Raw genomic sequence first — 16,094 nt, 5'->3', positions numbered from 1 at the left:
AGTGCTCTTGAAGAGCAAAGCAGATCAGGTTTTGCTGTTACGCCCGTAAGGAATGTGATCTGTAATAGTAGGAGTGATGTTTAGTGCTTTTTAACAGAAGATATCTCTTGAAATTAGAACTCAAGGTGGGGTGACAACAGAAGGCACCATCAGAAAGACACGTGGCTGGGGACATGAAGCAAGGGCCTGAGAGCAAAAGGTTGCCTGTGTGGCAGTGGTTACCCAGGGCACCTATTGCGGTCAATTCCCTTTGAATGTGTGATTTCTGCACAAGCCGCCTCTCATCCTTTCAGAGGAGCGTTTGTGGGAGGGTGACTACAAGAGATCCTGAGGTGCTGGAGTGGGACCGGAGAAGGGCAACAGAGCTGGTGATGGGTCTGGAGAATAAGTCTGACGAGGAACAGCTGAGGGAATTGGGGGTGTTCGGTCTGGAGAAGGACCTTATCCCTCTCTACAACTACTTGAAAGGAGGATGGAGTCAGGAGGTGGTTGGTCTCCTAAGCAGCAAGTGATAGGACAAGACAAAACAGCCTCAGGTTGTGCTAGCAGAGGTTTAGATTGGATATTAGGAACAATTTCTTCGCTGCAATGGTGGGTAGGTGACAGAAGAGGCTGTGAGGGGCAGTGGTGGAATCACCGCCCATGGAAGTGTTAAAAACCCCCGTAAATGAGACCCTTAGTGACCCGGTTTAGCGGCGGACTCGGCAGTGTTCAGGCAAAGGCTGGATCTAATGATCTTAAAGGTCGTTTCCAACCTGGCTGATTCTATGACACTCGGGCTGGCGGACGCCCGAGGGCCGATGCGGACCCTCTACCTGCGTTCAGAACTTCTCCAGCCCCGTGCGGGTCCCTCCGCCGCTCCCGGCTCCGAGCGGCTGCGGGAGGGATGCGGCGGCACAACCGCGGCCGCCCCGCCCGCCGCCGCGGAGCCTCCGCCGGCGCCAGCCCCGCTCTTTCCCCCGCCCCTCGGCAGCGGGGGCGCGGATCCGGCCTGCGCGGGGCCGGTGGAGAGACGGAGCGCGGCGGGGCGAGGGGAGGAGAGACGAGAGGAGGAGGCGGAGAGGGAGGCGGCGGCGAGCTGGCCATGGCAGCAGCCCGCGGGCGGAGAGGCAGCCGCCGCGGGCTGCCGCTGTGATTGGCACCCCGGGCAGCAGCAGCAGGAGGAGGAGGAGGAGGAGGAGGAGGAAGGCGCGGAGCAGCCGCGGGGCCGCCATCCCGCGGTGGCGGCGGTGGTGCCCGGGAGGATGCCGGGGAAGCAGGGCTCGGCGGGCGGCGGTGGCGGTGAGCTCCCGGGGGCCGGCGCGGCGAGGCAGAGGAGGCGGCGGAGGAAGGTCTCCTGCTTCTCCAGCATCCAGCTCTTCCTGGTGTCCGAGTGCGCCCTGATGCTAGCCCAGGGCACGGTGGGAGCCTACCTGGTGAGTGGGTACCGGCCGTGGGGGGGGCGCGCCGCCGTGTCCGCCGGCACTAGCGGAGGGGAAGTTCCCTCGCAGCCGGGGCAGCGCGGCGGGCAGCACCCCCCGGGCGGGATTTACAACAGTTTCAGGGCTTAAATGACTCAGCAGTGCCGGGGGGTCAACCCTGGGCGCCCCCCCCCCTTTGCCCCCCTCCCGTTTGCTGCCCGTCGGTCTCCCGGTCCCCAAGCCGCGGTGCCGGCAGTTGGTTGAGGGTCCGCTTGTCACTGCCTCTGGCTTCCAAGCTGGCCGGTAACTCGGGTCGGATGCCAGCGTTTCTAGTTTGTACTGAATAAACCCCCAGGAAACCCAGCGGGGCATTCACTTCGTGCATCCCGCGCTACTACTTTTCCCTGTCCTCCTCAAGCAATGCAGAGGTGTTATGCACAGCAGCCCTGCAAGTCTTGGTGTTAGGTATAGAACAGCCAAAATAAGACTTTGCGCTGAATCTGCAGAGTGAGATCTGGTGTCAGGGGCAGAACTGTAGTAGAAGAGTTGGAAAGATGTCCAGACGGCAACGCTTGTGCCTTTGAGTATGCACTGAGAGAGGCAGCTTGTGAAAATGAAGTGTTCTTCTCTCAGCAGATGTAAGTGTATAGTTGATTTAAATTTCTCAAAATAGCTTGCTGGATTTGAGAATTATAGTTTCCATGGAAAAGAAATGTATTCATAATCTCCGAGGCTTTTTGAGGCCATACACGTAATATATTATACTGTAAGATCTCCGCATTTGGTACTCGTATTCAGTATTTAGCATTGCTCCTCTCTCACATGCTCAAACTACTTATGCAAATTTGTACTGAACGTGATCTATAATTTTTCAAGGTATGTGGCTAATCTAACCGTGGTTAATATTCCCCCTTAATATGAAATGGAAATTAGCAGTCATCTCCATATAATAAAGCAAGTAAGTTTAGCTTGGAACACGTTTGTAATTCCAAAGCAAACTGTATCACATCTGTTGAGATATATTCAGGAGTTCTGTACCCTATGTAAGGAGAGGTGGGCATCCATTCGTATGAGCCAGATCAGGGACATGCTGCTTCTATGTAACACCTTAGTCAGTAAATATATTGTTTCCGATGAGCTACTGGCAAAATGAACTGTCAGCATGAATGAGCGTGGGGTAATCCTTCATCACAGTAATGGCCAAGGAAGAGCCCACGGAGGTGATGTCACCAGTGGGCACCAGTATGCTGGAAATGTATGGATGTGCTGGAGGACTGTATGTTGGCACACTGCGCTACTGTGTCTGCGCGTAGGATCAGCACTGGTAGTCCCTAGTACCGGGTTTTCCCCCAACTCCTTTCCGTTGCTCTCTCCTCACCAGTTTAGTATTTCTTTTCCTGCTTTTCCCAACTCTTGTGCTGTGTTTTGTACTGGAGTATCTGGTTCACTCCTTCTCACTTCTTTGGAGTGTCTCATGCACCCCAGTCCCAACAGCTGGAAAACACGGCTGCTTTGGGAACCCTGGAGTTGTACCTACCACCTTCAAAAGGTTACCCTGGTTGAGGTGCTGCTGTCTCTACTCTGTGCTTCTTCAGGGCTCTGTCCTGAACAGCATATCATCATGCCCCCATGGCCAGTCAGATCCACAACCACAAACGGACAACTGGTCAGTGGGAACGAAGCTCAAACCAATCCCCAGCATGCATGAACATTGGCCCAGCTGCACCGGGCAAATGTTCCTCTGTTCCCTGCATAATTTATTTGCTGTCATTGCAAATACCATGTAGCCCTTCATACAATGAACAGATGCAAATGTGGAATTATCTTTGGAGGGTAAATCTGTGCTTAGAGAGAATATGGACGAGCGCTGTGCTTACAGGTGTCACTGGGGAGCCAGAGCAGGAGCGGGAAGGGTGCGCAGTGGGAAGCACGGAGGACCTAATTGGTTCTGGAGTGTCCCATGAGGACAAGTGCTGCTCTCAGGTGCTGTCTTGGGGTAAAATCAGTGGAGGCACTGCAGAGTTGCCCAGGTGTAGCTTCAAGTGGATATTCATTTACTCGGGCTCCTGGGACTAGCAGGGGCTGTTGCGCTCGGGTGGTGTGTCTGGCTGCTCCCCGGTGGACAAATTAGCCGGTGAGACAAAGCAGAGAGCAACTGGGAAGACAGACAAATAGGGAGATGCTGTGGAGGACAGGCACAGTGCGTAGTGCTGGGCAGTTGAATAAAGTACTAATTTTAGCCTGTCGGCAGTGAGCAAGTGCTGTGTTCGTACTTCTGCTTTGCGTGGCCACATGTGTGACTTTCCCTCGTTACTTGGAGCTCAGGAAGAGAAGAAACCTTTTTTTGCCTTATACGGCAGCAAGTTGGTTTCCTCGGTTTTTGTCTGCCTTGTTCTGCACAGGGAGACGATGAGAGCAAAAACTCAGCTTGTTAAGAAAACAAGGCAGGGGCTTGGCTTCTTACGAGTGATTGCAGAGCTCATTTTTGATTGGGCTCGGCTTTCATGTCAGTACATCTCGAAGGGGATATTGTTATTCCTTTTCAGAGATGTAAAAACTCCTTTTTTTCCATGTTCACCATACAATAAACTAGCAGCACCCACTTGAATGTATGTACAAAGCATACATTCATTCATTATGTGGTTTTGAAGCAACGATCATTCACTTTTATTTGTTCATAAAACATGGTGCTTGCCAACAGGCCTTTATAAATAATAAATGCTGATAAAAATCTATAAAGTCCTATTCTTTTCCCACAGAACTCAGCAGCACAAATACCCCAGGATGCCAGCAGTGGATGTCTATGGGTAATTAGGACGGTGTCTCTGAGGTTCTTAGTGCGAAGTTTTAGGGAGTATTTGATCAATGTCACATTCCAAAATATTTGTCAATTACTGCGCTTGCTGTTTGCAAAGTGCTTGTGTTCCAAAATGACTCGGTGCCATATCCTGCATAGTTTATGCAAATGCAAGCCCGCGCTGCTGCCTTAATTTCTGGGGCTGCTGAATACACCCTATTATTTGCATATTCTTGTAAGGTTTTGTGTATGCATTTATTTGGCTCCATCTAATTACTCCGGCATGCTTTTGGAAACTTGAATTTCCCAGCAACTGCAGTGGCAGAGGGGAAAATGCTGCTTGTAGTCTGCAGGCATTCCTGCTGCAGAAGTTACTCGGGGCTTTCGCAGCAACTTTTTTAAGCCCAGATGATTTCCACCCCCAGTTGCTCTCCTGCAGCGTAGGATCCGTGGGTTAAAGAGCCAAGCGTTACTGGTGCAGTTGGCACCAGGAGGGAGAGGCTGGAAAACGGAGGTTCCAGCTGGAGCCTTGTGCCTTTCAGGCAAATGCAGCAGTGTGATCAGTCATGCCGGCCATGCAGCGATGAGGGTTTCGATAAGGCTGATTCACATACCTTGGCAACACTTCCCTCCCTGTCCCCCCACCTCCACCCCTGGATTCCTACGTGCATTATATTTTGGAGTATTTTAACCGGTCATAATGTTCTGAGAGCTCCTGACGGTTTATCACCGAGGCATTTCATCACCCTGCCAGTCAAAGCCTTTGCTTAGCCAGTGGTGAAATCATTGTTTCAGCAGAAGGCGAAGAGCTCTCGGTTTGACAGCCACAGTTTTTGGAGCAGGAGTGCAATTTAATTCTCTCTCCCGAGCCTTTTAGCCTCCACTCGCTCCGGTTCAACCTGACCTAGTTGCAAGCATCCAACATCTGCCAAAGTCATGGCTTCTTTAGATAAAGGGCATGCATATGGGAAGCACGTTGCGAAGCAGTTATCTGGGGTGCTCTGGATAGCTGTTTTTACAGAGCTTTACTGAGATGTCTCTGTTTGCTGCAGCTTTGAATGCAGCTATTCATGTGTTTTATCAAGTGATAGAGGATGACTGGCCTGAGCAGGAGATGGAAAGGAAAATAATTGGTCCCTCCCAAGGAGGGTGCATTGGTGTTTGCGTGGGAAATGAATGCCAAATTGTTTCTTGTTTTGCTGAATGAAAACTCTTGAGCCACACTTAACTTCCCGGCTAGAGCTTTGCCTGTGCAGCTGTGTTTGAATGCAGCTTGCAAAAGCCCTCAACCTATCTGCAGTAAACATAGTACTGTGTGAGTCCAGGTGAGACTGTGTGTGAGCGTGTGATCTCTGAGACAAGCTCCTTCGGTTCAGTTTTATTGCTACTCGGTTTGGGATTTTAATGAAATTCCATATTCAGGAAAAAAGTATCAAAGATAAATGCAGAAGTTAATCATCAAAGGAACAAACAGAAATAGGGGTCCTGTGAGGTAGGCACCAGGCAACTGAGGGACTAAGAGCAGAATCTGGCTCCTGGATTTATAAGTTGCTTTGGTGCATGAGTCCTTCCTAACCTGTGTTCAATGTGGCACACATGACACTGTTCTCCTGTCACAGAAAGCAGTTGTAGAGACCTGGTCAAACCCTCCTGGAAGTCACTGGAGAGGTTCACCTGGAGGATGTCATTAAAGACAATGTTAAAGTAGGAGTACTGCAATGCTTCAAAGCTTTCTGTTGTGCTTGGGGCTGCATGATAGCATTTGCCCTGAGTATTTGCAATCTGAGTAGACCGGATGGGAGAAGTGTTGTAGATGGGGAAACTGAGGCAGAGATGAAGAGCTTGATTCTGTTCCTGAAGCTATTGATAAAGCTGTTACGTGGTTAACAGCAGCAGAGCCCAAATGGTTTGGGTATAGGCAGAGACTGGCAGAGCAAGGAATTCCAGTTTCAGATGCTTAAGTCCAGTGACTTAACTGCAAGAGCAGTTTTTCCCATTGAATGTAGTATTGTTTTTAGTAATGTATTTATTTTCCTAGAATAAGGATCAGCTTTAAAATACTCATTTTTTTCCCTTCCTTCTTCAGCAATGCTGAGTAATAAATTAGCTGTAATGCTCATAATTTATCTGTCACTTGGGTATTTAAGGGGATGAAAAAACAGAGTGAAAATAAATGTTTTAGTAGGGATGAAGATTGCCAAGCATTGGCTGGGTATTGCTTACTGTTACTTTTCCCTTAATATATCTTTGCTGGCAATGTTATTTCTGGAAAGTTTTTTCTGGTATGCCTTTCCCATTAGAGAATATTGTCTGTTTTGCAGCTGAGTTGTGCTGATAGTTATTCTAAACTAGCTCTTTTGACTACATTTGTATTTCTTCTCTAAGAAGCCTTCTGATGCTTTTCTGGTCTCTGACTGCAATGTGGAGGAGAAACCAGATCCGGGTCCAGGTTCTGATGCCTTCAGACTCCTGTGGGGCTTGGGTTAGAGTGTGGCATTGACATAAAAACTTGATATCCATTAGTAGAAACAAATCCTGATCTGGGTGTAGGTTGGAGTTTTGAGTACTGCAAAGGCTTGTAAGTAACTGGCATTTATACTTTGGTGCAAAGTTGCCTTTTATCTACTACTAATAGGTGAAATGGTGTAGAGATAACAGCAAGTTTATCTCTGACATTATGTGCTATGTGGCATTTGCAGAGTAAGTCCAAACTTACGATCTGATGCCTTCAGTGTTAAATGCATTTAAAGGCAAAATGATGTGTACGAGTGTGGGCTAATTGATTTTAGTGTTTAATATCTTTATTATCTTCTAGCAGAAAGTTTGGCAGTCCTTCCTTTCTCTGTAAGGGCCAAGTGATATTTGTAAGTCCTGAAAGAAAGAGCAGCCTGTTATAAATGTTATGATCCATCATAAAACCAATGTCTCATTTCTTTTGGCCAGCCTTTGCTTCCAAAATCCCTTTAGCATTTACTGTGTGCCTTTGTGACAACTAGCTCTCTGAGTTTTAATGGCCTGCAGTATTAATGCAGCTGAGGTTTAAGGGGATCTTGAATTACATCAGAGAATACGTTGCTCTGAAGGTCCGTGTTGTTCTTGCTTAGTAACTTTCTGCAGTGTTATTCTTTAAAGCCTAATGTAGACCCTGTCCCAGAGAGGGCTCAGTTAAACTGTGATCCCTCCCCTTCTCTGCAAGGGAGAGCAGATACTCCCTGTTTCCCAGAAAGGGGTGTCTCAGACTGCACATGCTTTCTTTTCCCATACTTCAGGATATTGTAGAGGACCAAAAGCCAGCTTCTGTTCTGCTACAGCACTGTAAATTTATTGCTTCAAAAGAGTTATTCTGCAATTTATCAAGAAGAATTTCTCCTCTGTGTATAATAATCCTTACTTGTACTCGCCTTCGTCTCTAGTTATTCCTTCATGGTAGCAAGATTAAACAATGGCATACTATATAGTGGGTAAGGTTGCAGCTTGGATGCATTAGTGTAGTTTTGTCGTCTGATCAACACCAGATGAAGCTGCAAAGTGAGTATTTTAAGCATCATCCAAGGAAGTTTAAATAAACACATGATAACATTTGTGTAGTGACTCCTTTAAGTGCTCCAGTGAAGTTCAGAAGATTTAATTTTTTCTATTGCATAGAAAAATGGGCCACTGATTTTGATTTACAAAGTTCATTATAACTGCAGCAAAACCAGGACTAGAACCCCAAGAGCCCTGTCTCCAGGTCACCTTGGAGCAACCACTAGACTCTCTGTCTCTTTGTAGATACATACTGCAATGCAAATAGCCTGCCCCACTCAGTAGAGATTTCACAGTGCCACACTTTATACACTATCAATACAATCAATAGCAATAGTAAGCTGTTCAGGGACTTCCAGGAGTGTCTGGCACTTCTTGCTGTCGGTGCTGGGAGGGCTCTGCCCTGTTGTAGGAAGCACGCTGTAATGTTTAGAGAGATGGTCCCTGCATCCAAGATGTTCCAGTTTGGGTGCAAGGATCAAAGTGTGGAGAAAAGGAACTGTTCCTTTTCTCCAATTTTAAATGGGGATGCAGTTGTAATCACATAGAGATGACAGGATCTGTCCCTTCTCACTCAGCCAACCTAGGAAAGACCTCAGAACTCAAATCAGGTTTCTTCAGCTCTCCAGTTAGCAACTTTCTTTTCCAGCCTTATTCTGAATGTGATGTGCTTCTGCATTTTGATGCCTAAATATTCCTTACTGAAGCAAGGGAGGCAGCCCCCCCCACCCCCCCACCCCAGCTCTTGCATTGAAGTATGTTTTACTGGCGCTCGTACACAGCACGTTACCATGATCAATAATCTTAGATGACTGCTTGCAGCATAGACATGAAGTCTTTATTTCAGGTTTGCTTGAATATTTATCTTAATTATTATTTGTTTTCTATGGTTCAAGAAGAAGAAAAGCAATTTGCTTTAGTTTGGTTTTTGTTTTTCCTCTCACTTCATAGCATCCTTTCTCCTCACCAAGCAGCCAGCTGATTTCCCTATGTCTTTTTTATCATCTCTATCATCTTGGTGTCTGCAGCTATCGCATGGATGATTTCTGCATGTTTGCAGACCCAGTGACTTTTAGGTAAGTGCCTGTGAACACAAGTGTGGGAGCACAGAAGCTGGCTTTCCGTGCTACGTAATGATCTGGTTCCTGGGCAAGGATTGCTGGAATTGTCTTATTTTTAATGTTTAAATGGCCTTTTAAAACACTTTCCATGCTGTTCACCTGTATAATTCATAATGCCTTAGTTTACTGAAGGTGGAAAAAAGACTTAAAATTCACTTTTATGGTGATCCCTAAAATGACAGTGAAGTCTTTGCAGGAACCTGGGTAATTCAGTTGTATCCAGGTCTTTGTGACTCACCCAGCATTATGATTTCTGAAGCAACTATGGCAGATTCGCTTTCAAGTGTTTTTTGGTGCTTTGATGTCTGCATCTGAATCCAACATTTTCTCTAGGTTGTTTTTTTCCTTCATAAAAAGGCAACTAGGAACTACCACAAAGAAACAAGGTTGGCTGTTTGGGAAGGGGGTGGATGTGGAATACAGAACCCTGTCAGAAGTGTTTCACTTCTAATCGTTAACAATGTATAGTGGTGTATTCCCTCCTCTCCTTCCCAGAAAAGTTAGGGCTTTGGCTGAATTGAAATCAACATTTGGTTTGGGCCAATATATAAGAAGCAGCTTTGAAGTACATGTTGTGTATGTGTGTTTTAAAGTGACAAGTAGCATTTTAATGCCCGAAAAATCACATAAACCAAAGTGGAACTGCTTTGCAGTCGAGGTGCCATGCAGTGGGGCTCTCTATGTTCTAAAAAGATGAATTATTCTATGAATTGGTATAAGGTGAAACTAAGTATTTTTCGTGGAGTCTGCATGAAACCCATGCTAGATGGATTTTTACATGCTCTCAGCTGTCAGGGAGCAGCTACATTCAAACACAAGATGGTCAGAGGGTAGCAGGGATGGGTATCTTTGCCACATCAGCACACACTTCTTAAGTTTTCTATGGTTTCAGATTTGTCTCAGCCCTTTAATTGTCCAAATCAATAACAGAGAGTGAAAAAACACCGTAACTTTACGGGATTGCAACCTATGGTATTAAACAATGGATGCTATTTGCTCTCTTACGTAGAACTTCAACAGGAAGAGCTGCTGAAAGGTTATTTTTGGGTTCTTGTTCTTGATTCCTGAAAATAAGGATGTGAAATAGCTACTACCTCCTTCAACTTCTCTCCTCAGCTTCGTGCAAACATAGTTTGGCACATCATTAGCAGTAGACCAGAGCTCCTTGGGAGTGTTAAGATGCTGGGGTATTGGCCAAACCACAGACTTTGGCTTGAAGGGAATCTCTGAAAGGCTGCAGGAAGGCCAGTGTGTACCTTGCTTGGTGCAGTAGCTGGACAAGTCCTTTGCACCTCTGAATAGTAGCAGACCTGTATGTAGACATCCACGTCAATACTGAGAAGTGTCAAGGGAGAAGAGGAACAGCATTTGAAGCTTCCAAAAGAGAAGCTCAAAACAGTGACTAAAAGAGAATGATTTTGAAAAACATGATGGAGAAATGCCCCCAGTGATGTCCTGCTGCTTGTTGTGCCATGCTAATGACTTTCATCTGCTGGAAACATGCTTGCTTCTCATCCTGACGGGGTTTCAGTGTTGCATGATGTATTGAGACACCAACTTAGGGGCTGAGTCTTTCTTTCCCTGTAACTGGGAAACAACAGAAAAATAACAATATGTAACTAGGTCTTTGTTTCTGAAGAGCAAAAACTAGAGCTTAGATTTCCAGTTTTTCAGTCCTTGCTTCTCATTGTTACTGAGATGCAGGAAGAGCTGTAATTGTCATGGTTTAGTAAAGCTATTTTCTGCAAGTTGTTCTTCAAGCTTTAACTTTTGTCTTTTAAAGAGAACCCACCTTGCTTGGTGAGGTATTGTGGTGGGTTAACCTTGGACTGTAGCCAGACACCCACAAGCTGCTCTAACTCTCCTCCTCAACAGGATGGGGGCAGAAAATGAGGTGAAAAAGCTCGTGGGTTGAGATAAAGAGTAGCAATTACTGTCAGCGGCCTTGACCTGGGGGAAATTAATTTTTATTGCCAATTCAAATAGGTTTGCGTGTTTAAAACAAAGGCAAAAATGAAAACTCCACCTTCCCCCCATCCCACTTCTTCCCAGGCTCCACCAGGTGTTCACTGAGCTCTGCTGGGAGAGCATCCACCTTCGCCCATGAACTGAAATAAACTGTTCATCACGTTTGAGCACTGACATGCTCTTTGAAGAAGTGTTAGCTGGAATGGGTAGATGGTTTTCCTGGTGCTTGGATCCTGTCTGCACTTGGTGGGCAGTCACGGTTTGTGGTGTGCCACTGGGCACAAGCAGGTTCAGCCCAAGGAGAAATGCATCTCTTTGCAACTAAAACATGGTGATATTCTTTATGTCCTGCAGGCATTGTCCATAAAATGTGATTATTATGGGAATTAACCTTCCCCGCAGCCAACGGCAAGTGCTGTGGCTTCTGTGATGGGCAGAGAAAGCGTTGGGCGGAAAGGCTCTTTATGACAAATAGTGGGCAGCATTTTTAGGGCTTACGAGCAAAAGAAAACTGTGGGTTTTGTTTTTGTCTTGTTCACCATACAGGGCTGAGAGCAGTTAATTACAATGGGCCTTTCAGCCTCTGCATGAGATGTACACTTTGTTTCCTGCTGCCTATGGCTAGTTATAATGCAAGTCCTTATGTCTGAAGTCAGCACAGCTGCTGGCTGAGGGGCAGGAGCTGTAGCTGAAGGGATGCCTTGTCTAGGGGTGCTTGTTTGTGAAGGGTGGTGATGTTAGTTTTGTAATATCAGCTGGTTTGGGTGATCCTATAGCCGGTGTCATCTGAGGTACTCAGTGCAATGAATGCCCACTGAGCTCAGCTGTAGCATAGGTCCAGAGGAGGGGTGCTTTAGCTCTCAAGTTTGTACTTCTGTCATCAAGAGGTGGTACCAAAAACCACACGGCTGTCTCATCCCCAGTGCTATGATGTTAGTCTAGGCTGGATTTTGGTTTCTCTTTCTTCTTGTGATATAATCTGTGGTATTTAATACTATTAAAAAAATTGTATATCAAAAGAGCTGGCTTGGGGTTACTGAAAAGCTATCTCATAGTCTTTGGGATTCAAATATACCAACTTTAAAGAACCTGAGAGCAAAGGCTGAAAAGGGGAGATTTCAGATACTCCACAGAGCTAGATAAACTGTTTGCTTCCAAGAGTTTATTTGCTCAATTGAGGCTACTTATGCATTGAGAGATTTCTTTGTGAATGAATGGATTCCAAAACCAGCTTGGGAGTCATCTGAAGTTAAGCCACACAAGCAAACCATGTGCTAGAGGCACAGCTTTGTGGGTTTGCTGTGTCATTTAGTACAACTGTACAAGCTTTCTCAAATGCTGGCCCTATACAGAAGTCCAGTGTTTTCTGTGGGTTAGGATGCATCAAGGCTGCAGTATTGCTCTTAATCTCAGTGCTGGCTCTTACCACAAAGGCATAAGTTTCAAATTTCTTCTCGCTGAGTCTTATTTGAGGCTTTATCGTGTAGCCTCTAGTAGCTGAGATGGCATTTATTGATTTGAATCATTGAGCTTAGTTCAGTGCTGGACAAGCTTTTTGCCAGGATTTTTATTTTGCTTTTTTATTTAAATAGATCCCTAATGAATTACTGTAGTTGTACATAATGACTCTCGGGAAATACTGGATGCAGCCTCTAGAATCAGTTCTGTGGCGGTTTCAAATGGCGAACTCTTGAAGTATAGATCTGAACAGTGCCCAGGGTCTCTTGTCGCTCTCTTGAGTTTTCAGGATGTTCCTGCATTAATAAGCTGCATCTTTGGTATTCTGTGGGCAGGCCTCCAGTGAGCAACTGGTTAGCAGGGTAGCAACTCAGAGGTGAATTTGGAAGTTCTCTCTGCTTTCACTGCATTGCTAAGACCAGAGGATTTCTGGCAGGGGAAACTGGCTTGTCTTCATGCAGGACAAAAGGTTTTCATTTCCTCAGGGTCAAGTCTTGAAACCAGTTAGGGACTCTACATAGCTGGGATTTAGAGTCAAGGGAGAGTGGGAGAGACTCCCCCTATCCAGAGGGGTAGAAAAGCAGAATTTAACTTCTTGGATAGCTCCTTTTGCATACGGAGAAAGTCCTTCAAGTGCAACTGCAGCAAAGTCATTATATGGCTGCATTGAGTTGGATTTCTTTCCTGTGGAAGCTATCGCGAGTCTGGGAATCTATGTAAGGTTGTCTGGTCTCGTGTCTGGAAGCTTTTTCCAAGCTCTCCTGTAATGTCCCAGCTCAATATTTCTGTGTCCCCATCTTCAAAATGGCTTGCTCTGAGATGGCTTGCTGTTTGGGTTGGGGTGGTTGGTTGGAACTAACAAAAATGTTCTGCAAATTGCCTGTGGCAAAGTGGTGACTTCTGTTTTCACCAGCGGTGCCTTTTATCATGATTGGAGGGTGTCTGGTTACTCCAGTGTTAAATTTGGTCACTCCAACGTCAAAGTTGACCAAAACATGCTGGATTTCTGTTAGGCATCTCACTGAGGCTTCAAGGTATGGGGTCTTTAAGAGATGCACAAAACTCTGCTACACTGGAAATGCAACTGTAAAATGACCTTTTCTTTCTCCTTTATTTGCCCCCTATGGTGTGTAGTGTATAGATTCAGACACTTTCAATTTGATTCTCAGCATCCTGATTATGCTCAGAACTCTTGGTAACCAGACAGCGTCATGAAAAATTGAGTTCATGGAGTGTTTCCAGGAGTCCGTGTCACTGTGTGTTTCCCTGCCCGCTCCTTTGCCTCTGCTGCTCACACACGTGAGATTAAACAACAGGGCAACAGCAACTTGTTTCCTCTGAGCCACTGCTGGCTAGGTGGTGGTGCTGGCATCTTGGCAGGAAAAGGGGAGCATTCCTGCCACACGTAATGTTTTCAAGGCAGGCTCTTACCTCGCAGCTGTATCTGCTGTCCAGAGCTGTCATAGGATCATAGAATGGTTTGGGTTGGAAGGGATCTTAAAATCATCCAGTTCCAAACCCCTGACACGTGCAGAGCCCAGGCTGCAACCACTAGAGCAAGCTGCTGCAAGCCCTGTCCAACCTGGCCATAACACTGCCAGGGATGGGGCAGCCACAGCTTCTCCAGGCACCCTGTGCCAGGGCCTCACCACCCTCACAGGGAAGAATTTCTTCCTAATGTCTCATCTCAATCTCCCCTGTTTTGTCATGCCCAAACGGACTCCCTTCATCAGTCAAGACTGCCAATGTTCCACCCTGAGGAGTGTGGGTTTTTTCACATGTGGACAATGCGGTATGTGGCAGACTTGGGAGAGGACATTTGCCCATAGGGTAATGCTTGTTGCTGAGGGGGGCAGCTACTATTTGTATTTTCTGGTGATGATGCAAACCAGGGATGTTTGGGCTCATTTCCTGGGCGTGTTGTGAGCTGGGGTAATAGGCATTCAGCTGCTACAACGATGGTAACAAGAGTGAAAGAGGCACCCTAGCTTGGACCCTGAACCAGGTTTCTATCAGCTACCGTAATATGTTGAACTAAATGAATTGATGGGCTGGTAATTCTGTGTTATCCTACCTGTGGTTGATGTGTGAAGCTTCTCCCTTCACCCTGGGCTGTGATACAGAGTACTAGCTCAATGGTACCCTTGCTTCTTTCACAGCATCCTGAAACCACAGGGTTAAAGCATCTAGCCTTTTGCTTTCTGAGCCTTCACAGGAAAAGACTACTTGGGGCTGCTTTACTTGCTCTTTAGTAGTGCTGAGTTTTAAAAGAGCCTGAGGGTGTTACTTTTCAAAGATGCTTTCTGAGCGATACTCTCACTGTCAAAAGTGACTTACTCCAAGTGTCTCATTGAAAATAGCACTCTTGTTCTTCCAAAGCCACTGAAGTGGTTTTGAAAAACCTCCTTCCCTGTTACTGACTGCAGTGGACTACTTCAGAGGTGCCTAGCCTCATTTAAAGCAGGCCAAATTTAGAGTCTAAATGTTATGTTCCTTGGTAATAAACTGTATTGTAATTAGTACCTTGGGGAGACAGGAGCAGGGAGAAGCTGAATATAAAGAGAATGAACTTCATGTAGGAGCTGTCTACAAAGGATGAGTGAAGAACTGAGGAAGGAGATGAAAACACAGGATTTGAAATGACTGTGAAGGATATGTGCGATGGGAAGAAAATGGGCATGGAGCTGTGAGGAGAACTTGGGTTAAAAAGGTCAAAAGATCTAGCATAGCGTATAGTGAAACTGAATGAAGAACAATCGTTCCACCAGTCAAACTCTCTGAGTTTATGTAACCTGCAGGCAGCCTGATGCAGGTGCCAATTTGCCAGCTTTCCCCATGCAAGCTGAGGGGATTTATCCCTGTTCTTCAACACAGGTCCACTAGTGTTATCTCCTGGTTTGAGAAACCCATGCTCAGGGGCTGCATGGATCACTTTGCTGAGCTATGAAGGGCTTTGCCTTTCTTGGTTTCATGCATATAGCTTTCATTTTCCTTTGCTTACTATGTATTTGAAGATAGGCTGAGAAAGTTGGGGCTGTTCAGCCTGGAGAAGAGAAGGCTGCGTGGAGACCTCATAGCAGCCTTCCAGTATCTGAAGGGGGCCCATAAGGATGCCGGAGAGGGACTCTTCATCAGGGACTGCAGTGACAGGACAAGGGGTAACGGGTTAAAACTTAAACAGGGGAAGTTTAGATTGGATATAAGGAGGAAGTTCTTTACTGTGAGGGTGGTGAGGCACTGGAATGGGTTGCCCAGGGAAGTTGTGAATGCTCCATCCCTGGCGGTGTTCAAGGTCAGGTTGGACAGGGCCTTGGGTGGGATGGTTTAGTGTGAGGTGTCCCTGCCCATGGCAGGGGGGTTGGAACTGGATGATCTTAAGGTCCTTTCCAACCCTAACTATTCTATGATTCTGTCTCCCAGTGAAGCTCAGCATAGCTTTGTTTCCTGCTGGTGGTGGGAATACTGCAGCCACGTGTGCAGCTCTTATCCCATCTGGTTTGTCATGCACCTGCAAAATCAGGGTCAAGAGAAAGCAGTTTGGGAAAGTACAAGGGGATAGCACTCATGTTGGCTACACTAACCAGTTGGTTAATGAACGTCTCAGTGTTGAATGTTGAATGCAAAACCATTCCCATTCTGCCATGCCTGCATTCTGGATTCCTCCTGGAATTTGGTGTGTCCCTGCTGTAGGAGCAGTGGTCCTCCATGGGAACCTCTCTTGTATTGAGCTTTTGCTCACGTCAGACTCTAACAGATAAGCAGAAGGGGTGATGTTTGTTTCCTTGCATGTGCTCATTGATGTTTGCAGGGTGTGATTCTGCGGTG

The 16,094-nt window shown here is 46.3% G+C and overlaps 1 protein-coding gene across 1 annotated transcript in view; it reads left to right on the top strand.

The window, feature by feature from the left end:
* Window positions 1-1,183: 1,183 nt before the first annotated feature.
* Window positions 1,184-16,094, top strand: part of SLCO3A1 (solute carrier organic anion transporter family member 3A1) — a 144,964-nt gene continuing 130,053 nt past the window's right edge. Inside the window, exon 1 of the mRNA XM_065688412.1 lies at window positions 1,184-1,415. Within this exon, the coding sequence (XP_065544484.1) occupies window positions 1,245-1,415 (171 nt within the window). The 5' untranslated portion in view covers window positions 1,184-1,244. The remainder of the gene's footprint in view (window positions 1,416-16,094) is intronic.

Source organism: Lathamus discolor, chromosome 8 (assembly GCF_037157495.1).
Source record: "Lathamus discolor isolate bLatDis1 chromosome 8, bLatDis1.hap1, whole genome shotgun sequence".
NCBI classification, from domain to species: domain Eukaryota; kingdom Metazoa; phylum Chordata; class Aves; order Psittaciformes; family Psittacidae; genus Lathamus; species Lathamus discolor.
The sequence above is the reverse complement of the archived record's forward strand: the minus strand, read 5'-3'. Positions and strand labels throughout refer to the sequence as shown.